Source organism: Odontesthes bonariensis, chromosome 23 (assembly GCF_027942865.1).
Source record: "Odontesthes bonariensis isolate fOdoBon6 chromosome 23, fOdoBon6.hap1, whole genome shotgun sequence".
NCBI lineage: Eukaryota > Metazoa > Chordata > Actinopteri > Atheriniformes > Atherinopsidae > Odontesthes > Odontesthes bonariensis.
This window is the reverse complement of record NC_134528.1, coordinates 30,140,389-30,165,888: the sequence shown is the minus strand read 5'-3', so window position 1 is coordinate 30,165,888 and position 25,500 is coordinate 30,140,389. Positions and strand designations below refer to the sequence as shown.

Below are 25,500 nucleotides of genomic sequence, written 5' to 3'. Positions count from 1 at the left end.
GTCATTATTCTGAATAGGTTTCAGGTTCAGTAGGATGGCTTCCCAGCCTTGCATGTGGTGGTAGGTACAGATATTCAGCTGTAGAGGTGAGATGTCAAACAGTCATTTAGGGAGGGTTAGGGTTATACGTAGCATAGTCACTGTCAGAGGTGGGTAGTAACAAGACACTTTTACTTGAGTAAGTTTTTGAAAACATAATACTTCTAGGAGTAGTTTTAAATCTCTATACTTTTTACTTTTACTTGAGCAGATTTGTGCAGCAGAAACTGTCCTCCTACTCCGCTACATTAGGCTACAATGAGCTGGTTACTTTTCTTCTTACCTCTTTGGTATTCTACGCCTCATTATTTTTATCCCCCCGCGTACGCCTCATTTTAATGTTTTATTCTGACAGAGAGAGAGACTTCCACCAAAGGCTCTACCACCTGACTGTGTTCCACCAATCAGACGCAGCCGTGCAGTCTGGTCACGTGACCATACTCAATCTCAGCGGTGGGACGGGTTAGCTTTAGCATTAGCAGTCGTAGCAAACAAACAAAGAAACAGATGAAAAATGTCAGAACCAACGGTGGGAAATGAAGACGCAGACGAGGCCTCATACTGAAAGCATGTTTACCTTACAAAGAGTGAGAAACAGCAGCTACATTATGTGTCTTCTGTGTCAACCAAAACAAACGCACATTTCAGCAGAAACTCAACATCTAACTTGAGGAAACATGTAGCGCTAAGTTTCCTAAACTCGTTTTTCCCCCCATGGATAGGTGAATGTTTGTTTTTTAGGTTCCATATGGGTTACATATGTTTTAAACATTTCCTAAGTCTCTTTTATTTTTTATTGAAGTTCTTCAATTTACCTGGATTATTTTTAATTTAAGCTATTTTGTAATTAATTCATTCATTTTAATTTATTTTAGCAATTGGATGAACTCTAATTTGGCTAAAGATGATTATTTAGTATTTTTGCCTGTCTGATTGAATGCTTGTGTTAACAAATAAATCAGACGTTACTCAACAGTTACTCAGTACTTGAGGAGTTTTTCCACCGAGCACTTTTTTACTCTTACTCATGTAATTATTTGGATGACTACTTTTTACTTTTACTTGAGTCATATTATTCTAAAGTAACAGTACTTTTACTTCAGTACAATTGTTGGCTACTCTACCCACCTCACTGTTGATAGTAGGGATTGTAAGAACTGTCTGGCAAAAAGGCTGTGGTGAGACTAATTACTTTTTAACTTTCTCTACAAATTACACTTACAATAAGGCACGTTTGTGTAGACCGTTACGGAACTAAACTGAAAAGGGACAAACATAGTAATTAGGGCTAAGCTCCCTTATTCCGAAGGTGGAATAAAAACATTTCGTATGTAACTTTGTTTCAGCTACTTCTTCACTTACGCTGCTCTTGACATCTTTTAGTTTCGGCAGGATGTCAAGGGTGAAGCCGTCAGCTTGACCTCTAGTTCGATTACCACCATTCATGAAATTACCAAATGCCAGAACCAGACCAAGAATCTTCCTCACTGTATCAGCTTCCTGCAATGCCTGCAAAAAAAGATCAAATAAGCACTTAGAGCCTTTCCTTAGCCTTATATGCAGTTGTGAAAAAGTAGACACCAAAGATTTTATGCATGAGGACAGTATAAAACACTGTCAAGTCCTTACGAGGTCTTGAAATAAAGAAATAAAGTAATAAAGCCTGTGATAAACTTCATATTACACATTGTCATTATTTATTCTAGAAAAACAAAGCCGAAATGCAGAAGCAGTTTTAAAAACCTACAAATGCCCCACGATTCAGTAGCTCGAAGAACCATGGACATAAGTCATCTGAAGGATTTTGTTCAGAGTGAACAGTGTTGTGCTGTCATGTGCCTGAGTGAACCCTGAGGTCTGGACTTTGATTGTGAACTCTTTGAACCCTGCTCGGGCAAGCCCCCACAGAAACCACCAGAGTTTGTGATGGCTTTTGCAGCAGAAGCACAACTGCATTCTTTCACCTGCTGCTAAAGTTCTTTTGTTACTGATGTTAATTGTGAGACTAAAGTATTTCTTACTGGGCATCTCCTGGTCAATATGCTACAATCAGTGTGGGAAAAGGTTGATTTGCAGCTGGCAAGAGGAAGACAGGCTGCAAAAGAAATGTATGCTTAACATTTGGATGCACTATGATCGGCAGGGCCCAATTTGAGTGGCTTGCATTGGAGCTAACTGGGAGTATGGTTTTAAAGAATTATTATATGATTTGATGTATGATAGGTGTAAACCGATGTGAGCTGCTCAGTTTGGTTATTTAGAGCGATTTGTACTTAATTTAATGTGGCAGAAGATGAATTTCTGTGGTTATAATAGTATTTTTAATATAACTTCTAAGGGTAAAGTTGTATTTAATGTAGCAGTAATTAAGGTTTGATTCATAAAGTTAGTTTCATGTCTGAAGGGACCTGGTTAGTGTATAAGAAACACCAAACATCTTATGAGCTCCCTGACATTTCAATCCTTAATTATAGATAAGGCAAAACAAATCTTTAGAAAAACATATTCCATGCACAGTTGAAAATATGTTAATGTTGCTCCTCAGTCTTCCAGTATATAGCATATTGCAATATTAGTTTCACAAAAATGACTGTTGGGTCTCAAAATGCATTCTGGTAGATTTAAACAAATAAAACAAGGCAATGTACAAAGACCTTCATGTTTTTTTGAATCCCTGATTTTGAGTATCTTGATGGTGTAGTGAACTCAAGTGTGGATTAACATGGAACTTAATCTTTGGGAAGCCCATTAACATTCCTGTGTGGGAATGTTGACTCAAAGACACAGAATTGGGACTTTCACACCAGCAAGAGACAGACATTACCTTTATTTACAATAACCTTTGTACTTTGGAGATGATTTGAGGGACTCTCTCCCACCAGACCTGTGCCATGACTTATCTGGAGATATCAGCACCCTGGTACCAAGCTTTCAGTGAATAAACAAAAGAACCCTTTCATGCCAAGGTAGAGTGACGAGCCTCAGACAGACCAAATATTTCTCCCCGTCTGGACATGTAAATCAAAGAATGCCTTGACACGTCTCTCCCTTTTTTCTAACAAGACAAGAAGCAGACCTCTCACACCTCTACCAACTATTTTCTTCAGATTCGTTCTCAGTTGAATTATTAAAACTTTGTTAAACGTGTTTTATACCTTTCTACAGGTTCTTTGAGGTTTTCTGTGACATCTCAAGCCACATTTTGATACTTTTTTCAAGATCGTTATTCATTATCATTATTTAGGATAATTACTAACTTTTTTAATGGAGCCACATTACCACCTGTCTGTAGCACAAAGCAGTTAAGCCTAAAGTAATAACGTAATCAGACATTTATATGAATTAACTCAACTGTTAACCAATGTTCTCTTTTTGTGCTCTATTGTTAAACATAGGAAGATAATGTAGCAGTCTCAGGGATGCTCGAGTGGGGGGAAGATCCATTAACATTCCTGTTGCTTGTGTATGTTGTTTCAAAGATATAGATGGGAGATCTCCACCTCCATTAAGAAACAGACATCATCTTATTTACATTCACCTTTGTCCTGGGAAGAGGATTTCAGAAACTCTCCCACGCGACCTTTCCCCTTTTGGTTTCACGATACAGCTGGAGACGATTAACACTTTTATGCCAACTAGCAAGCTGGCCAGGAGAACACAAAGGATACAGATCAGGGAGGAGCAACCAGACCAAATGTTGCTTCCTCGTTATCTAGACTTGTAAATCAAAGGCTAAACCTATCCGCCTTTACCCCCAACAGGACAAGAAACAGGCCTGTAAGGCTCGTGTATACTTCGCAGCAGTGTGTCGCAGTGAGCTTGTCGCAGACACGACGCAGTTATTTTTGATTTATGCCTTGAAGCGCTGTCTGCGCTATGTTAATCCCACGCCACAACGCAAGAGGGACAATCACGAACAAGCTAGGATTGTGGGTGTTACGGTTACGGAGGTCATTCAACAACAATGGCGACTGGACGAATGCGCACTTTGATTGAGATGCAGCTGATCGATCTAGAAATAGAAGAAATATTGCTACTACTGGAGCTGGCAGAGAGGCGAAAGAATCGTCACGGTTAGCGTCAGCCGGTTAGCAAACCGGAAATACGCATAGTGTAGAGCGGATGTAGAGTTGACCAATCAGAGGCCTCCTTTCTCTCCTCCCTGCGGCGATGTCTGCGGCACTGTCTGCGGTGAGTTACAATTTTGAGGAGGTGCACCAGAGTGTCTGCGTAGTGTCTGCGTAGGGGGCGGGGGCATGTCTGCGTTAACTGCGACACGCACGCAGACGACCTGGTTTCCGACCATAAATCAGGCTTAACTAGGGATGGGACTCGAGGCTCCCAGTAGTTCGATTCCGTGGAATTGTTAATCCGCCTGCCTAACGATCCCGTTTATAGGTTCTGCTAATGTCTGACACATTTGCGCGATGACGTCATGTGCACGCTTCGTATTTTGGCTCAGAATGTTTCCAACATGGCGTCAAGACAGAAGCGCTCCAAAGTTTGGTTATATTTCACCAAAAAGGACAACACTAGGGCAAGTTGCAACACGTGCAGAGCTTTGATCACATCAAAGGGGGGACATACCTCCAACATGCTGAAACATTTGACCAAACAGTATGCGGTTAATTTGCACGAATGAAAAGTCTTTGACACGCTGCGAAGTGATGGCGGCAACTCTCGCGGGGGAGCTTGTGGCACAGCGTCTTCCATCTCAAAAGTCCCGGGTAATGCAGGGCTCTCAAGCCTCACGCATTGAGCGTGACAGTCATGCTTTTCGGTCTTTTGTTACGCACTCCCGCCACACATTGTATTTCTTACGCTGAAAAAAATGATAATGTCGATTTCTCTGGCGCGCCGCTATCGCTATGGAAACGGCAGGAAACAAGCACATCTGCCATGAGTCTCAGCAGAGTAGTTATTAATAACAACACTAATAATAATATTACTAAAGGGATAGTTTGCCTCTTTTGACATGAAGCTGTATGACATCCAATATTAGCAATATCATTTATGAACATTGACTTACCCCCCGCTGCGTCCTGTGAGCCGAGTTCCGGCCTCGTTTTGGCATTGACGAAAGTAGTCCGGCTAGTTGGCTGGGGCCACAAAAATAAAGCGTTTTGCTTCTCAAAACAATATGCGTTCAAAAGAGTAATACATTTGCATCACAAAATCGTTCTCCAGGAAAAAGTCAGACCTCACAATCGCTTGGTGCTATTTTCTCTCCCTTCGTATCACTGCGTGCTGCCGCCTGTCGACAGCCGCGCATGTTACGGTGTTTGCTGCTCGGAAGCAGGGGACTGCTCGCTCTGCACTTCGGTCTGCACGGTCTACACAGCAGGCAGTGATACGAAGTGGTTGAATGTTTCTTGATGTAATTTCGGTCAATTCAAGTGAGAATTCAACTTTTTAACTTTAAATATTTTTGGTAAATTGAAGTTCACCTCACCAGAGTTGGTTATTTGACCAAACAAATTAAACCAATTCCAACACTCAGGTGAACGCACCTACAATTGTGTTATTTTTGATGGTGAAGTCTCTATATCAAACCTTTGTCTCCTTGGCAACAAGAAGCTCCAGTGGACAAAAGAGACCCAAAACTTGTCAGGCACGTTGGAAGTCCACAGAAATTCATCCACAAACAGCTGACCACCAAGAAAAGCCCAGAGACAGCGGACCCGAGATGGACCAACTTGTATACCGTTGGCCATTGACCTGATATTTTCACAGCTGACTAACTGGGGTAAGTGCCAACCAAAGTAAGGTCTACCATCTTTTTCTCCTTTTTGGACAGTACGGTGGTATAGAGAGAACTCCTTGTTAAAAATGATAAATTACTTAAAAGTTGTTAGCCTTTAAAGCGTAAATAGAAACTGACTGAAATTAAGACCCAATTTTAGCCATTGTGGTGGATATCTCTATTCTCTTGCCCCATAAGGTGTTCACTAGACCACCATACACAGTCCACACACTTCTCCTGTCTGTACTTTAAGGTTCATGTTTTTGGTTATATCTTTCAAGAGATAGTTCATATATATTTAACAAGATGTTGGTGAAGGCTTCTTTATTTAATTTCGGCCAATTCAAATGAGAACTTTTGAAGTAGCACTGTGAGACTGATAAAGATTAATGATCGGACTTCATTGAACCCTCAATCGCGTGCGTTTTAGTTAACAAAATGAAATAACTTCTTATGCAGTTGTAGGTTTTCCTTTTTGTTCAGACTTCATTTTGAATAGTTTTTAACTCAAGTAAACTATGCAAACAGTTTCTCTTTATTTTCATTCTCACAAGATAAGATTCTGAGTTCTTTTTATCTTTCTGCCTGACCATGTCCTCTTGACTCCTGAGGTTTTGATGCTTGAAATGGAGTCTGACAGATGATCAGGTTGACTCCCATTCCGAAGTTCTGGTGCACGCAAAGGTACAAAATAGTGGCAATTCCTCCTCTTTGTCCGTTGTGGTCCATCAGGGTTATTAGACCAGGTAGGACTGTGGGCTATGGTGTGCAGCTGCTACTGTGCCCTGTGCCTTTGTATCTGTAATCCATACGTGGTTTCCCAGGCTTTTGATGGCCACTTGCTCCTGTTGAAACATGTAGCATCTTCACCTCCTGTCACTGTTGAAGGGTTTGCAGGTCAGGAAGGGCAGGTTACAGCCTCTCAGCACATTTTCCAAATGTGGTTCCAGAGGGGCTCACCAGGCCCTATTGGGGACTTCCTGAAGGAGCTGGACACTCTTGTCTCTCACTTCCCTGATGATGGCTCCGGCCTCATCCTTCTCGGTGATTTCAACATCCAGACAGAGAAGCTTCACCCTCTTGTTTCTCTTCTCTCCTCCTTCGACCTCTCTTCCCATCTCCTCCTACCCACAAGGCTGGCAACATACTGGACCTTATCTTCACCAGGCACTGTTCTAGCGCCAACCTCTCTGTCACTCCTCTTCATCTCTCTGACCACTACTTCATGTCCTACACCCTCTCCCTCTCCTCTCCCCCCTCCCGACCTCCCCCCACCCACATGGTATCTTCTCGTCCCAATCTCCGCTCTCTCTCCCCCACTGACTTCTCCTCTTCTGTTCTCTCTGCTCTGCCTGCCCCTGAATCTTTTTCTCTTCTTTCCCCTGACACTTCTACTGATCTTCTTCTCTCCACCCTGTCCTCCTCTCTGGACAAACTCTGTCCCCTCTCCTCCAGGCCTGCACGCTCAGCTCCACCTGCCCCTTGGCTGTCGGACTCAGTGCGTACTGAGAGGTGGAGCGTGAGGGCGGCTGAGTGCAAATGGAGGAAAAGTAAACTTCCTGAAGACCTTCTTGCCTTCCAGTCTTTGCTTTCCACTTTTTCCTCCTCTCTCTCTGCTGCAAAAACTGCCTTCTTCTGTAACAAAATTCAAACTTCTGCTTCCAACCCCAAAAAACTCTTCCAAACTTTCTCATCCCTCCTCCAACCCCCACCCCCTCTCCCCTCCTCCCCGACGATTTTGCCGACTTCTTTGACAAGAAGGTTAACGATATCCGATCTTCCTTCCCTCACCTCCCAGCTGTCCACACCACCCACACCTGTCGCTCTCCCACTCCTCCCTCTCTACCACCTTCTCCCTCACCTCTCTGCAAATGAGGTCCTTCACCTTGTAACATCCAGCCGCCCCACCACACTCTTTTATGCATTCTCTACAATTCAGGACTTGCTCACTTATCTGACTACTTAGCCCTGGCCACAACACTGTATGAATAGAAAATTATCTGCCCTTTACCACCCACTGGTGGCCTTCATCTACCTTCCCAAGCACATCATTCCACATGCTTGCATGTATGAGTAACCTCGTACCCCGAAGGAGAAGTCCATCCTACATACAAAGAGATGCTCTCTCCTGCCAGTAACGGTTAACAGCTCTTTGCAGCTGGTTTCCGTTTGGCCAGCCTTCCTCACGATACCTTATAACCTGTGTACAAACACCATCAGTCCTCAGCTGTTCACGTAGCTCAATCAGGTATCTAATACTTGTTGGAAGGTTGACCAACAAAGAGTCGATGTATATGCTCATATTTTTCATCAGGTCAGTGTGCATTCAGTACACCACTGGTGATAGGAGAGAAAGAGATCATTTCAGCAGATGTGAAATTTTTGCTAGGTAGTGCAACCCGAATCTCTGGATCCATGATGGCAGCAAATCCAAAGGCTATCCCCCTCGTAGACTCACAAGAGGCTTGTGATCCATCTCCAACTCGAAATGCAGTCAAAGAATTAAATCACTAAATATTTCACAGGTCCAGGTCAGCCACAGTTTGGTAAAGTGAAAAAATGGCCTCATGTTTTAATTATTTGATATACAGAGTTCATGGTCCAGGTCAGTGTGAGTGCCTCTTTCTCCAGCTGAGTATAGTTTTGCTCTGTGTCCATCAATAATCTGGAAACATAGGTGAAAGATCCCTCTCTCGACTAGATACCTACACTCTTTTGTAGCATCACTGCCCCAAGTCCCTGGGATGAGGCATCAGCTGATATTTTCAGTGGTTTGTTAGGGTCGTACCAGTGAAGAACTGGTGGGGATGAAAGTTTATATTTAAAGTTGCAAATATCTACCGATCCTTGTCATCTCAACACCAATGGTTTGTTTTAGATGGCAAGTCTCTCTTTTTTTTTTAGCAGATTTGGTATGAGCTTTCATAACTGATTCACTAAACTGAGGAACCTCCTAAGTTCACTGTTTGTCGGCTCTGGTATATTCTGCACAGATTCTGTTTTTTGGGATCTGAACTCATGCCATCTACTGAGAGGATGTAACCCATAAACTTCACCTGTTTTATTCCAAACTCACACTTCAACATGTTCAGTGTGACACCTGACTTCTGCTCACTCCAGGACAGCGTGCACACTGGTGTCATGTTGCGCCTTTGTAGCCCCCGAGATAAGGCTATTGTCCATGTGGCACACAACTCTGTCAAGGCCCGCAGTAACCTCAGTTATCATTCTGCTCTGAAAATGTTTAGGGGCAGAGGAGATGCCAAAGGGCAGGTAACTGAAATGGTACCAGTTGAATGATGTGATGAAGGTGGAGTAGAGAGCCAACTCTTTAGACAGGGCATCTGCCAAAACCCCATGTTCACATCTAGCTTGGTGAAGTTTTTTGCACCCATGAGCATGCCTAAGATCTGCTCTTCTAGTAGTTGTTTGATGGCCACATGTATTTGAAACACAAGACTTAAAGCAATACAATGTAACTTCTCAAAAAGCCCACTATGGAGCTCCCCCTACAGGCTTGGAGGTAATGTACGGTTACACTGTCGTAAATACAACACCCTTTCGCTTTCACGTTTCACGTTTGTTGACGAACCGGCGAGGAGTCAGAAGGTGCAAGCTATGTCGACCGAGAAGGTAAGAGTAATCAAAAAAGCGTGAGAGGGGTCTATTTGTTTTGGCGGTAGGTGTGCCAGAAAGCAAGTCGAAGTACTTCCGCTCAGCTCCCGGGCCGCTCCCGGTCAGTCCAGCAAAGTTACATAGCGCAGTTATTCCAACTCAGACCCCCGAAGGGCATAGGAGACAGGCCAATCGTAATATTAAAACTCATTCTAGCCGCACAATTTTTTTCAAGTTGTTATTTTAAAGTAGAAATGTTACATAGTATTACTTTAACTTTGTGTGGAAGCTGTAAAGCTGTGCTTTATTTTTCACACAATGCTTCAGCATTTTGGCCTAGTTTTTTGTGTAAATAAATGACGACATGGTTTGATATGTTAACACATTGTTAACATTAGAGTTGAAAGAGGGTGTATTTTCTATTTCACCTGACCGTATGAAAGACAAAAAATAGACTAATAGGATTTGTCATTCTAGTCCACGTAGAATAAGTTTGGCTTTGACATGTTCAATGTAAAACTGGGCTTTCAAGCAGACAGATTGTAATTGGTCTGTTTTGTCATGTTTATGTCAAGAAAAAATACGAAGCTAACTCAAAAGGCACAAACATTATCCCATAAACTTGCTAAGTATGACACAAGTAGACTTTGACAGATGGATATACTGTAGATAACCAAATTTGTTGTTGGGCTTCTCTGGAGCTGTTGAAGCTATTTTCAAAAAACGTTTTGAATTCCTTGTAATAACTTCAACTTCAAGTTTAATAATTTTTCTTCAGCTGTACTGCCTTAACCCATTTAGGCCGGGAAATCATTGCCGCATTTCTACCTTTAAAGCCGGGGGCGCTGTTGCGTTATTCTACCATTAAGGCCGGGAAAGCGTACACGTCTTTTTTCCTGTATGTAGAAAACATGGCTGTTATTCCACATAATCTTTGCAGAATGCTGTCACTAAGAAACCTGGCATAGCAGCCTAATGCTGATTTCAAACAGGCTTCCAGCAGCATTTGTTGAAGCATTAACCTTGTTTAAGCAGTGACATTTTCTGATATGTGCGTTGTCTAAGATATCGATGTGGAGTTCAAGAAAGTGCTGGTTAACCTCATCCCAGCACTTCTGTCACCTGAAAATCTGGTGGAAGAAGAAATTGGAGGAGTAAAACTCACCTGCAGAGACCTGCTGCACTACTTCAAAGTGAGTTTACGTTGTATACTCGGTACACTGAGTTTGTAAGAATCACACCTTTCTGCTACATCAGGGGTCGGCAAGCCGCAGCTTCGGAGCCGCATGCGGCTTTCATCCTGATGCTGCAGCTCCGCGTGGCTTGGGAAAATAAATTTAAAAAGTATCCAATTGAAGTGTTGGTTTTTTTTGTGTGTTTTTTTATTGTAGTTCTAAATTGGAAGATTATTGTGATCTTGAAATATTAAAATAAATTATATATACATATACATGTATGTATATATATATATATATATATATATTTTCTTTTGTTGCTCAAAATATGAGTCACACTCGCCATATATGCCCGCTAAAACGCTATGCATTTATCGAGACTTTCAACCCCAGGTAGGCCAAGTATGGAGAAATGTAAGAAAATAAAAGTATCTGAAGAAAATTGGTGCAAAACAATCCTTACAGGAAAAAAGATGTGTGCGCTTTCCCGGCCTTAATGGTAGAATAACGCAACAGCGCAATGCGCAATGCTTTCCCGGCCTAAATGGGTTAAAGAACAGTAACAATTTCGGATTCTGTGTTGTGGTGTGTTGTTTTACTCACCTTGCATACCCTCTGCAGGATATCTAGTTTTCTTGTAATAGATGACATGCACTCAGAGAAGCTGGATTGAAAGATGATGCAAAAGACTCTACCAGAGAAATTTGGGATCAGGGACAGTTGGTAGAGAAATCTGCAACACAGGCAAGACACATAGCATTTAGGAACTTTCAAACTTGGTACTGATTTGATTTTGGAAAACACTTGTGAATATAGTCATATTTTAATTTAAGACTAATTGATATGCTAAAATGTATTATTTTTTATTTTATTTTTCATTATACCGACAGGAAAAGCTGAGTGGACTCTGATATACTAATATAGATGATTTCTTTTATTGAAAGAATTCAAATGTGAGTTTTCTCCGTTCTAAAGTTTGGTATCAGCTATGATACCATCAGCTATGAAGACACATAGGTCTACTGTTTCAAGGGCGAAGCTATTTTAGAAAATGTGCGTTTTTGAAGGGTAACTGCACAAATAGAAACTTGACTTGTCACAAACTATGGTAACTTTAATTTTTAAAGCCTTAAACAGAAGGTCTTAGTTTTTAATGTGATCATTAGTTTTGTTCTTCGTGATATTTGAAAAAAAATATTTCTTGCCTGATTCATCTTTGTATGCTGTCACTACACAGACTGTTACATTCCCTCATCATGGTCCAAACTCCCTCACCAGGATATCTGATTGACTGCTGTTTATAGGGCTCTTTCCCTGTTCAATGCCAAAGTAATCATATAAAGCTTATGGATAGTTTAACTTGATGTTGGTCTTTTCCTCCTTTGTGGACTGGGCATGTCTGTGTTGAGGAGGGACCAATTAACTATCCAACTAAACTTGTTCATTGAGTTGGAGTGGTGGGGGATGACTTACTGTTCAGGTTTGTCCAGAGGCTTGTCTTTAGAGGACTTTATGTGTTTTTCAATCTTGTCCAGCTCATCCTGTTGCGCCCTCTGTGGGATAGACAGAAGAGACTGATTCCACATGTTACATGAATAATATAAACCTTCATAACAACAAAAATAAATACATTCTAGTAGCAGTTTTGCAGTAGTCACTGAGAAAGACATTGATTTAGTTAAGTCTTCATAGATCCTCATTCATCAAAGCCTTGGTAATCCGAATAGAAGGAAGTTGGTCTTTCCTGGTTACTGAAGACTTTTCACTTCTAATTCAAATGGCCTCTACAGTTCTAACCAAATGGTGGTGAGTTTTAGGCTGAGAAGCTTTTGCTGGTACACTCACACTTGTGCTAATTTCACATGTGTACACCCAAGATTTTCATTAGAAAGTCCTATCAATTTGGCAGGTCTTTTTCCTCACAGCAGGAGATATTCTGCTACAGATTCTGCTGCAAATGTGAGGAAGGGAGTGTGGGGAACGGTTCTCTACAGCATGCAGGAGGCAGAAATTACACTGTGAAAACCACCATGTCTTTTTTAAATAATCCATTGAGAATAGCAGATGTAGCTCCTTATTGTGTTAATGTGAGTATTGCGTTTATCTGTACATGTCCAAAATAGCCAGGAGCAAATGGAAAGCAGCAGAGAGATCAACCCTCAGCAGCACACACACGATCACATGTAGCTGCGAATGCTCCACAATCCTTGCTCACATGTTCATACATTGTCCCACTTGCTGACGCTCCGGAAAATTTACAAGGTGACTGTCACCTCTGAATTGTTGAACTTGCTCATCAGCAGTTGAGTCAAGCTCCAGTTAGACTTCAAACAAGCCATTTAATTTAACTGCCGTCTTTGTCCCAATATACATGTGCACTGAAAGGGAACCAAAGTATGTCAGACACTGCAGTAGTGTGAGAAAATGTTGAAGAAAGTCTGCTGTTTTTTACTTTCTCTGTAGAAGATCATCATATATGTATGTACAGCTGAATTCACTGCACGTGTTGACACTATATTACTTGAATGGTGATTTTGTTAGATGATTCTGTGTTTATGAAATTAGGATTTTACTAGTGCTGGGATGAAAATCAGCACCTCCAAATCTGAGACCATGGTCCTCAGCCGGAAAAGGGTGGAATGCCCTCTCCGGGTCGGGAATGAGATCCTTCCCCAAGTGGAGGAGTTCAAGTATCTCGGGGTCTTGTTCACGAGTGAGGGACGATTGGAACAGGAGATTGACAGACGGATCGGTGCGGCGTCTGCAGTGATGCGGGCTCTGCACCGGCCCGTCGTGGTGAAGAAGGAGCTGAGCCAGAAGGCGAAGCTCTCGATTTACCGGTCAATCTATGTTCCTACCCTCACCTATGGTCACGAGCTGTGGGTAGTGACCGAAAGAACGAGATCGCGAATACAAGCGGCCGAAATGAGTTTCCTCCGCAGGGTGTCTGGGCTCTCCCTTAGAGATAGGGTGAGAAGCTCGGTCATCCGGGAGGGGCTCGGAGTAGAACCGCTGCTCCTCCGCATCGAGAGGAGTCAGATGAGGTGGCTCGGGCATCTGGTTAGGATGCCTCCTGGACGCCTCCCTGGTGAGGTGCTCCGGGCCCGTCCCACTGGGAGGAGGCCCCGGGGAAGACCCAGGACACGTTGGAGAGACTATGTTTCTCGGCTGGCCTGGGAACGCCTCGGGGTCCCCCCAGAAGAGCTGGAGGAAGTGGCTGGGGACAGGGACGTCTGGGTTTCTCTGCTCAGGCTGCTGCCCCCGCGACCCGACCCCCGGAGAAGCGGAAGATAATGGATGGATGGATAGTGCAAGGTGACAAACTCAAAATGTTTTAAGTGACCACAAGGGTTTTCTTCAAATGTGAGTAGACAGGAAAGGGGACTGGAAGAATGGGGGAAGACACGGAGCAAAGCGGCCCAACCCAAGACTCGAACCGGGGCCAGCTGCATCAAGGAGATAGAGCCCCTGTACATAGGATGATGTACAGGGGCTCTAGTCTTAATGGGCTGCTTTTTGTTCACAATTTCAGACGCATTTTGCCACCTGACAAAAGAAACAGAAAATGATGTCGAACAGAGCAGTTTTTTTGGTAATCCGGCTCTGTCAATATATACTCATGCTTGACTGTTACTCTACTAATCCATCCATCCATCCATGCATTTTCACAACCCACTTAATACAATAATACAAATCGGGGTTGGGGGTTGTATTGGAGCCTATCCTGCCTGCCGTTGAGCAAAAGGCATTGATCATCAGTGCATCACAGGGCCAACACAGAGACGAACAACCATGCACACTCACTCCAGCATGTTTTTGGATGGTGGAACACATGCAACAGCATTATCTGGGTTTGTTAGTCCAGTTTTGACAAGCTCATTTCCTGTTGGAATAAAATGTTTCCATGTGTTTTTAAGGTTCATTGATTTTTTTTTATTTTTTATTGTGTCATGTACAGTACATGTGCTTACTGTGTAATGTATTGCAAATGACTTACTGTCAAAGCTGCCCCAATAGGGCAACATAGACACAGGACTATTGAAGCTTTAAGGGCCCGAAACCCCAACCTGACAAACATTATAAACTGACTGCGGAGAGTCTGTAGCTCACATTTTCATACAGCGCCTGTAGGGTCTCTAGGTCAACTACAGTGTTGTCCAAGTTTAGGATGGCTAAAAAACAGAAAGAAAGAGAGAGAGAGAGAAAGAGGTAAATGATCAAAACTGTGCTCCCTGATCATTCTATTCTGAGGATGAGATTGGGAATTTCTACTGCTTTCTTTTGTCAGTTTGAAATTCCAAGTTGTCGTCAATCTATTTGACAAATAGACAATTACTTAAACATTGAAATTCACAATAGCAGAAGCTAGGCAAGAAACCCTCAGAGAGCAGGGTGGACTGTACTGCAGACCATCTCAGAGATATAAGGACACCGAGCCATTCTCAATCTTGCAAATACCGCTTACACTAAGATTGACATCACAATTGGCAACTGCAATGCCAGGTTGTTTTTTTTTTATAAACCTTCCCAATTTATAAAAATACTGGGAAGAGTGGAGTGTGTTAGCAGGTCTGTTTCTTCAGGTATTAGTAGGCTACAATCCATCAAAACACAAGAATGTACAATTATTGTAACTGTTGGAAAAAGTATGACAGAACAGTTTAAATGTGTAGTTATGTGTCTAGGTGTATTATACATCCTGTATAACTTCATCTAGTGCTGTTCCTGAGGTGCATCAGTATCACTTTCTCTGCAACAACACAGTAACCCCTGTATACCACGAATAAACCTGTATATGCTGCTGTATTGCTATCCCAGTTCGCCCAAGCAATGACTAGGGTAGCAAGCATAATCCCAGAAATACATTTTCAGTTTTTGTGGTTGTTTAACAAAACATATTCAATCTACAGTAATCTTTGAATGGCAAATCAGAAAGAGTTTTGACATTTAAAGAAACATCCAGTGATTTTTAATTTAACACATTCCAAAAAAAGTTTGAACACTAAAGACTTGATGCAACTTTTGGACCAAATCATTATTGTAATCGCTGTATAACAACTGTTTGAAATAACGTGTTTTTATTTTTACAACATTATTAGCCCTAATTTGCTTTTGTCCCAACTTTTTGGAATACATTGCTCATGGGAGAATTGATTTAAATTAATAATTAAACATTAGGTTGATGAGAGAACATTCAATATCATGAGTTCACATTGTTTGCAAAGAAAAAGAAGTAAATGTGAAAATAATTCTATACCCCACAGCTTTTTCTGACTTGAGGTTGTATTTTCATGTGCTTAAATTGAAGACTGTTAGCTTTACCTTTCAGGCTTGACGTAGCGCCTGATTTTAATTTTCAAGTCTAAAGCAAAATGAGATTTGCATAATTCTTTTAAAGACACACAAATGATTTGTAGATTGACAGATATAGGAGAGAGGAATTTGATCCATTATATCCAAAAAAGAAAGAAAGAAACAAGAATAATATACAGTAGAATATACTGTAGCCGAGTATAACCTGATCACAACACTATTGAGTATGCATGTCACTTGTTGAACACAAAAGTAGAAATGGTAGAAAGACCCATGAACAAAAACTGAAGTGAGTTGCAGTAAAGCCTGAACCGCATCACAAAAAAGGAACCCATTCTTTAGTGATGCCCATGTGTTCAAAACTTGAGACCGTTACTGATACGTGATAACAAAATACATTTTATTTATGGTTATTTTCCAATGTCAAATAACATGTGTGCCCCTCAAAAGGGAAGTTCTTTATATTAAGAAGCTGTTATTGACATGAACACAAATCAAACTAAAGCTGAGAGTCGTCACTTTAAGCCCTTATTCATTATGATATAATCATTGTTAAAATATCAACCATGTGTCTGAGTGGACCTTTTCTAGATGTTTAATTAACATCCTGCCTGACCATTGTCACCATATGCACCAAATGTGAAATCAAATGTGGTACCAACCCTACTAACTAACCCTCCACTTCCTGTAGAACGTACAGCTTTGAAATCTTTTTCAGCAGTTAGCAGAATTATGTGTCCAGATGATATATCTCTCTACACATCAATCTTGTTAATTGGGAAATAATTATTCAGTTATTTCACAAACGACTACACAAAAAAAGGGACACTCACCATGCTGGATGTCTTTCATATCAAGGTGCAGGGAGGACATGAGGATTCCAACTGCCTGGGATCGCTTATTGTTTAGGAGCTTTGTCACCTAAAAAAGAAAAAGAAAATCAGATCATTAACAGCAAAACATTTCCTTCATTGATATTTAGAGTGAGTAACTATTGTTTTACTGGAAGGTGGGATCTGACATTAGAAAAATAATAACATTTCAAAGTTCATTGGATTAAAGTACACAAATTCAGGAATTCAAAGATAAATGGCCAAACCCAAGTGGAGCTGTGAGTGATTCATTTATTTTACAGTTGCAGAAAAAGGCAAGGCAATTTTATTTCTAGAGCACAATTCATACACAGGGCAATTCAAAGTACTTCACAGCTACATAAAATCACAATTCAAATTCAATTCAAAAATACTTTATTTATCCATCCATCCATCCATTATCGCTGAATCCGTCGATCGGGTCGCGGGCGGGCTGGAGCCTATCCCAACAGTCAATGGGCGAGAGGCGGGGTACACCCTGGACAGGCCGCCAGTCCATCGCAGGGCCACATAGAGACAAACGAGACAAACAACCATGCACGCTCACACTCACTCCTAAGGACAATTTAGAGATGCCAATCAACCTAACATGCATGATTTTTTGGACAGTGGGAGGAAGCCGGAGTACCCGGAGAGAACCCACGCATACACAGGGAGAACATGCAAACTCCACACAGAAAGGCCCCAGCTGGGTGTTGAACCTGGAACCTTCTTGCTGTGAGGCGACGGTGCTAACCACCACACCACCGTGCAGCCCCCCCTTTATTTATCCCAGAGGGAAATTAAAAGTTGATGTAGCTCAATTAAATCAAGGAGTTATTATAGATGCTGATGGCTGTGGGCAGGAATGATTTCCTGTAGCGGTCCGTTTTGCATCCAAACTGAAGAAGCCTTTGACTGAAGAGACTCTGTTTTCTGATAACAGTCTCATGGAGAGGATGTTCAGGGTTGTCCATTATTCTCTTGATTTTATGCAAAATCCTTCTTTGCATTATTGTCTCCAGAGGTTCCACAGTCGTCCCCAGAACAGAACCAGCCTTCCTTATCAGGTTGTTGAGTCTTTTTAGGTCCCTGGTTCTGATGCTGCTGCCCCAACAGATGACGCCAGAGGAAATGACGCTCTCAACAACAGACTTGTAGAAGATCTGCAACATCTTGTTGCAAACCTTGAAGGACCTTAGCTTCCTCAAGAAGTACAGTCTGCTCTGTCCTTTCTTGTAGATGCCTTCACTGTTGTGTCTCCAGTCCAGTCTGTTGTCTAGATGAACACCAAGGTATTTATATTCCTCAACCACCTCCACTTCTTCTCCCATGATGGAAACAGGGTTTGATCTGACCCTGTTTCTCCTGAAATCTACAATCATCTCCTTTGTTTTGTTAACATTCAAGATGAGATGATTGTTCCCACACCATGCCACAAAGCGGTCCACCAGCTCTCTGTACTCAGCTTCTTGTCCATCTCTGATACACCCGACAACTGCAGAGTCATCTGAATATTTCTGTAGATGACAGGAGTCTGACTTGTACTGGAAGTCTGAAGTGTACAGAGTGAAAAGGAATGGTGAGAGTACAGTCCCCTGTGGTGCTCCTGTGCTGCTGATCACCTGGTTAGACACACAATTCTTCAGTCTGACAAACTGTGGTCTGTTTGTCAGGTAGTCATTAATCCAGGTGATTGTTGAGGCCTCCACCTGAGTCTTCTGGAGTTTCAGACGAAGCAGATCAGGCTGGATTGTGTTAAATGCACTGGAGAAATCAAAGAACATGATCCTCACAGTGCTGCCTGCTTTGTCCAGATGACAGTGGGTTTGTTGAAGCAGGTGTATGATAGCGTCTTCAACTCCAACTCCATGGCGATAAGCAAACTGCAGGGGGTCCTGATATGTGCTGGTTTGCTTACACAGGTGGGTCAACAGGAGTCTCTCCAGGACCTTCATGATGTGGGATGTCAGGGCAACAGGTCTGTAGTCATTGATGTCTGAAGGGTGAGTTTTCTTTAGTACCGGAACCAGACAGGATGTCTTCCACAACAGTGGTACCTTCTCTTGGGTCAAGCTAAGGTTGAAAAGGTGTTGCAGAATCCCACAGAGCTGCTCTGCACAGGCCTTCAGGACTCGGGGGCTGACACCATCTGGACCTGCAGCCTTGTTCCGGTTCAGTCTCTCCAACTGCCTCTTCACCTGACTTTTAGAAACAGAAAAGTGGGAGGGGGAGGCAAAGGGGACAGCAGCATCTCCTGATTGGGTTGAAGACAAACTAGTGGAAGCAGAAGAATCCATGACTGAGGTGGAGGTGGAGATGTTACAGGAAAGCTGTGAGTCAGAGGAGGGTGGGATGTCTCTTTGGCTGGGAACAGGAGGGGAGGATGGTGAGCTTGTTCCTGAACTGAACCTGTTGAAGAATGTGTTCAGCTCATTTGCTCTGTCCAGACTTCCATCCATCCGATCCTCCCTCTGCTTGAGGCCTGTGATCTTCTTCATTCCTGACCACACATCTCTGATATTGTTCCTCTGCAGTTTACTCTCAAGCTTCTTTCTATACACCTCCTTGCTCTCTCTGATTTTGACTTTGAGCTGCTTCTGTATACTCCTCAGTAACTCCCTGTCTCGCTCCCTAAAGGCTCTTTTTTTCTTGTTCAATAGTTCCTTTAGCTCACTGGTGATCCAGGGTTTGTTATTAGGGAAGCATCTCACTGTTCTGGTGGGGATGGTGTTGTCCACACAGAAGTTTATATAGTCAGTCACACACTCAGTCATGGCATTAATGTCCTCTCCATGTGGCTTACAAAGAGAAGGCAATAAAACCATTAAAAAGAAATAAATTTAAAATACATTAAAATAATCATTAATTAATTTAAAAGCAAAGAGTGCAGATAAAATACTTTCAGGTGTCATATGCACAGCTAAATAGAACTGTTTTCAGCCTGGATTTAAACATTGTCAGAGTTGAGGCCTGTCTCACATCTTCTGGAAGACTGTTCCAGATGTTAGGAGCATAAAACTGAAACGCAGCCTCACCTTGTTTAGTCCTGACTCTGGGCCCCAGCAGGAGACCCCTCCTTGAGGTTCTCAGAGCCCGAGTTGGTTCATATGGCTCTAACATGTCAGAGATGTACTTTGGCGCTTGACCGTGAAGAGACTTGTACACAAGCAGAGCTGTTTTGCAGAGACCTGAGCACTGGACTAATATGGTCGTATTTCCTGGTTCTAGTCAGGACTCGAGCAGCAGCGTTCTGGATGTACTGCAGCTGTCTTACAGCCCGTTTAGAGCCCAGTGAGCAGGCCGTTACAGCAGTCTAACCTGCTGGAGACAAACGCATGGATCAGTCTCTCTAAGTCTGGTTTAGACACTATTCCTTTGATTCTGCCAATGTTTTTTAGATGGTAAAAAGCTGCTGATGTTACAGATTTAATGTGGCTGTTAAAGTTCAGGTCTGAGTCCAATATTACCCCGAGATTTCTTACTTGATAGTTAGGTTTTAGAGAGAGAGTCTCAAGGTGACTGATAACACTTTCTCTTTGTTTCTGTGGGCCACAGACAATGATTTCAGTTTTGTCTGAGTTTAGCTGGAGAAAATGGTTTTGCATCCACACACTGATCTGTTCCATGCAGCGACACAATGTATCTACAGGCCCGTGTTCTCCTGCCGTCAGTGACACGTAGGTCTGAGTGTCATCTGCATAGTTGTGGTAGGACATATTATAGCTGCGTATTAGCTGGCTTAGTGGAAGCATGTACAGATTGAACAATAGGGGTCCCAGGATTGACCCCTGAGGAACCCCACAGGTCATAGCCATTTGGTCTGAGACGCAGTTACCGATTTCAATAAAATATTTCCTGTCCTCCAGATAGGACTTGAACCAGTCTAAAGCACGACCAGAGATTCCCACCCAGTCTTCTAACCTCTGTAATAAGGTCGCATGGTCAACTGTGTCAAAGGCAGCACTCAGGTCCAGCAGAACTAAGACTGTGACTTTACTTGCATCTGTGTTCAGGCGGATGTCATTTGTCACCTTGATCAGAGCTGTCTCAGTGCTGTGGTGGGGCCTAAAGCCTGATTGGAAAGTATCAAAAGCATTGTTAGACAGGAGAAAGTCACTAAGCTGTTGGTATACAACTTTTTCTAGGACTTTGCCTAAGAATGGCAGGTTTGATATGGGCCGGTAGTTGTTCAGTACTGTGGCATCAAGATTGCTCTTCTTTAGAAAGGGTTTAATGACAGCAGTTTTTAAGGCCTTTGGAAATGTTCCAGTCTGGAGTGAGATGTTGACTAGATGAGCGAGTTGTGGTAACAAACTGCTCAGCACAGACAGCGGCGCCTTAACGAGGGGGCTAGGGAGGGCTCAAGTCCCAGGGCCACAGCCAACCAGGGGCCTCGTGAGGGGCCTTGTAAAAAAAAATAATAATAATAAATTTTTTTTCTTTTTTTGTGAGGGGCCTTGTAATATTAATAAAATAATAAACTATCGCAATCGTGGGCCTACATTAATGTACTGTTAGATAAAGTTTAGAAAAATACCGTGAATGAACGCGCAGTAGGTAGCCTGCTGGAAGCGGCATGGTGGGTGGTCCGAAACGAATCGAACTCCAACAAGTTGAGAAGTGAGGCCTCGGAATGTTGCGGTTACATTGTATCATCTTCTTGACACCCTTTATGGCGTGTAAAATGTTACAATTTTTAACGTCTCTCACGGCACTCACTCGGACAGAAGCAGCTACGAGGCTAGTAGATTTAGATTACAGGATGATGAAGAGATTGCATGTCAGCGGTGCACAAAAACGGAAGAAAAAGAGAGATGCTCTACAGACCTTTCTGTCTTTATATTGTGTGTGTTGGCGTCAGTGGCTGTGGCTGTGGCAGTACAGTGGCCTACATTGGTGTGTGTGTCGGTGTGTGGTTTTTATCTCGGGCTACGAGCCTTGTGGAGGTTACCAGCAGTCCTTTGCAAGCAGCAGTCCTCTGTGATCGGACCTTTTGTAGCTGCGCTGAACCAAATGTAGTATCAATTGTGCGCTTGCACCGCAAATATTCTAAGGGCGTTTTTCCGACATAACGGCAAGATAAGGGTTGACAGGTAGCCTGTGAGGGGGCCCCAAAAAAATGTAGCCCACGGGCCACGGGTGTTGCTAAAGCGCCCCTGAGCACAGACTTTAGGAATCTAATGGGCAACTCATCAAGGCAGCACGTTGATGAACTCAGACTGCAGATGATCTCTTCGACTGTTTTGTCAGTAACAGGTGTGAAATGTGTCAGCTGTAGGTGTCTAGCTGGCTGCAGAGTAGTTATTTGTGTTGTGGAAATTATTGCATTTTTAATGCCTTGAACTTTGTCATTAAAGAATGTTGCAAACTCATTACACTTAAGCCCAATTCGTACGGGATAAGTATTACCTATGGATCACTGGTAATTTGCAACTACCCCCGCATCTCTGTAATTTTTTGTGGCGCATTTGGACGGGACAAGCAAAAGTCTGTAATTTACTGAAATCACAGACATCATGAGCGGATATTCCGTAATTGTCGTAACTTACTGTTTTGCCCCGTTGTACCTGGTTGTACACATAGGTTGAACACACAGGTGTGCATTCAGACGGGACTTAAATTACCACAGGACATCTGTGTTTCGCCGAAATACAGTAGGTAATTCGCGGCGGAATTATTACCCCACAAATCACGGACATGGCGCATACGCACAGGACTAAGAACTCAGACATTCTCCGCAATTATTCCGAATTACGGGGCAAGCATAATGCCTGGAACTGTCCGGGGATTCTGAAAGTAGTACATTAAATACCCCAATACAAAAAGAAAAAGAGTTCTCTAGGTCCCCTATATGTCCCGCTAGGTCCCTCCAAAGCCAGCAGGTTTGTTTACAAAATTGCAGACCGGACCGGTAAAAGGTAACCAATCAGGTTACGAGCTGGGCTCTGCTGCTGCCTGTCAATCACCGATTGTGCACACGCGATACAAGGTAGGCTCGTCCCCACGCTTATTTATCTGGACTATTGAACTTCATTACGGGCTAGTCTACTTACTGTGTCTTCCATGATCGCAAATGACAGGTGAGTTGATGAATGAGGAGTCGTGTACGCGCATCTGGCGTGCACCTAGACGTGCACGAGTTCTCATGTGTTTTGATGGGGCGGGACAGGAAGTTGAATAACATTTTATTTTTTGGTTAAAAAATAAGCATTTCTTGCATTTTGCGACTACGGAGGTCACCGTTTTCAACTTAAAGCGTTCTGATAGATCATGTAAACTCTTAAAATGCCAAAAATTAGGACTTTACGTATGACAACAACAAATCCTGCAGACTGCAGCTTTAAGATGTAGAAATGAGTTCTAAAGGCAGTGAAACTGGAGGGTTTGTTAATCTGACAACGAGAGTTGTTACTGCAGTTTTTGATGATTTCAGAAAAATAACTCTCCCTTGTTCTACGCAAAGTCTGGTTGAACACACATAGCTTTTCTTTGTAAGTCTCATAATGAACCTGGAGCTTTGACTTGCGCCATTTCCGTTCGGCTCTACGACACTCCCTTTTCTGTGCCCTGACCGACTCTTCTTTCCTCCATGGCGCCCTTTGCCTACTTTTAACCATTCTAGCCTTGACAGGAGCAATGGTATCCAAAACATTTAAGAGACTTGATGTGTAAGAGTTCAACAGATCATCAACATCAGAACACAGGGTGTTCTCAAACCTAATCATTTCTACAAACTGTGTCCCTGTTCTGTCATTTATGAGCCTTCCCCAAACAACTGTGTGGGAGAAGGATGTCATGACATGCTCATGACTTCTGGCCTAGTTACATCCTGGGCCTTGTTGACTGGTTCATATGAATATTGTTGATAGTTAGAATGAGCGTGTTTATGATAAACTGCGAAAGCTAGGCGCCTCCAGAGAGGGCCACGTACACTTGTTATGATAAAACGGTATAAAAGGGTGTCACAAAATGAGCTCGTCGGACATTTTGTACATTCTGTATGCACATTTGCTGTGACGGTTTGTTCAATAAACTCCCCAATGGACGGCTGACCAACGCGGGATTCGACTCTAATTTCTCCACAACATAATGGTGACCCCGAATTCGTGAGAGTTTGCATCTGGATCCCGGCGGAGCGTGTCCTCTGTGCCCCGACAACCGACATCAGCTGTAACAAGCCGGCAGGTGGGATTTTGTTCCTACCATTACGCAGTTGATCTCTGTTAGTGGAGCACAGCTGACGGCTTCTTCCGGCTTCCCCAAATTTAAAAGAACACAGGAGAGAGACGGATCCTGCACACGGTAAGCTCTTCCATTGTTTACTTCTGCGCAGGGGGGCTGCTGAAATTGTTTGGGAAATTTTGGGCCAAGAGGTGCCATATGTTTGAATTGGGATAAAATTGGGTAAACAGCAGCTGATGTGAGTTGTAAAGCAGACAGCTGTGGTAAGTTGGTCTGGCTTGTGTGGTTGTATTGTATTTTTTTTTGTGGTAATTAAGAAGGGCTAGTCGCTAATGCTCGGGCAGGGAATAAATCGATGAGTTTAAACTGGAATAGTGGATACGCTTTTAGAGCGGGCAGAGTGGTTATCACTCGTTCATAGTGATGTCATAGAGCCAACGGCCGACCTTTTATGCATGGGGGGTTCGGGCTACCGTGGGACTATGGTTCGCATTAGTCATTAATATATGTGAAAATTATTTTCACTAGTCAAGGAGTAGACGAATGCTGGTAATTGATTGACTTGCGAACATAAAAGTTTGAAGGTGGAATCAAAAGAGCAGTTCAAGAAAACTCCGAAAAAGTCAATTCCAGTTCTATACGGGCACATTTTAAGTATATATGTTTATATCATTTTATATATCTGCGTAGAACTCTTTGGAGTTATCCGAGACCTCAGTATAAAGACATTTTGAGAAGAAAATTCAAATTCGTTTATGAAATTGGCCACAGGAGATTATTATTGAGAGGTCACAGCGAAGCTGGTAAAGTACACGTCAGCATCTGTTGCTTTGGTCAAGAAACCATATCACAAGGCTTGTAGGGAAAACACATTTTGTATTCCATATATTGCCGACACACACATCTCCTGAAAAATTAAAAGTCTAAATGAAAGAAATTGATAATTTAAAAATGTGAAGATTTGAACGGTGACTGACAAAACTTTGATCGACTGACTTGGTGATCGACTGACTTGGTGTGGGTGCGTGGGACCGGTCTCTGTTTGTGTGTCAAGGTGTGTGTCAATGTGTGTGGAGTCCTGCTGGTTTGTGTGAATCAAGAAAGAGAAGAAAAGAAAAAAAAGGTTCTGACTCATATCATCCCTTGACTTTTGAGTATTTGTAGTATTTTAAGTTAAACTCAGATTTGCCTCATTGTTATAATTTGCTTCATTGTTATAATTTGCTTAATTGTTATAGTTGCCACATTAATAACTTGGGGAGATAAGAAGTTGTTGCAGTAATGTGCTATGACTTTTAAACGCTGAGTGTTTATTTCTTTAAGATTCTGTATTTTCGTTGCGTGCATCTTGTTATTATTGAATACTGCTGTGATTGGTGTTAAGTTTCTAAAGTTCTATTCTCAACAGGCGAGTGAAGGTGTTTTGGCTTTCAGGGGGACAGAGGGTGCTGCGCGCTCACGAGGCTGGTGGGAAGGCGTGGGCTCTGTCCTTGAGAGTTTTCTGCTGCTGCAAATGTTCGTGTGTGATCACATTTTCTTTCCTTGTGTCTTCCAGGGGCACTTTATGGTTGAACTGTAA

General features: G+C 42.6%; 1 protein-coding gene across 3 annotated transcripts in view; it reads right to left on the bottom strand.

Moving 5' to 3' along the window:
- The window catches only part of fmn2b (formin 2b), a 73,854-nt gene that overhangs the window by 16,825 nt on the left and 31,529 nt on the right, over nucleotides 1-25,500 (bottom strand). Inside the window, exons 8-13 of one of the 3 annotated variants that reach the window (XM_075458150.1) lie at nucleotides 16,719-16,806; nucleotides 14,683-14,744; nucleotides 12,046-12,125; nucleotides 11,176-11,305; nucleotides 5,069-5,138; nucleotides 1,433-1,548 (exon numbers count right to left, since the gene is read on the bottom strand). In XM_075458150.1, the coding sequence (XP_075314265.1) occupies nucleotides 1,532-1,548; nucleotides 5,069-5,138; nucleotides 11,176-11,305; nucleotides 12,046-12,125; nucleotides 14,683-14,744; nucleotides 16,719-16,806 (447 nt within the window). In that variant the 3' untranslated portion in view covers nucleotides 1,433-1,531. Of the gene's footprint in view, nucleotides 1-1,401; nucleotides 1,549-3,604; nucleotides 3,683-5,068; nucleotides 5,139-11,175; nucleotides 11,306-12,045; nucleotides 12,126-14,682; nucleotides 14,745-16,718; nucleotides 16,807-25,500 lie in introns of those variants that run through there. The other 2 variants (XM_075458151.1, XM_075458149.1) reach the window with 2 other exon arrangements.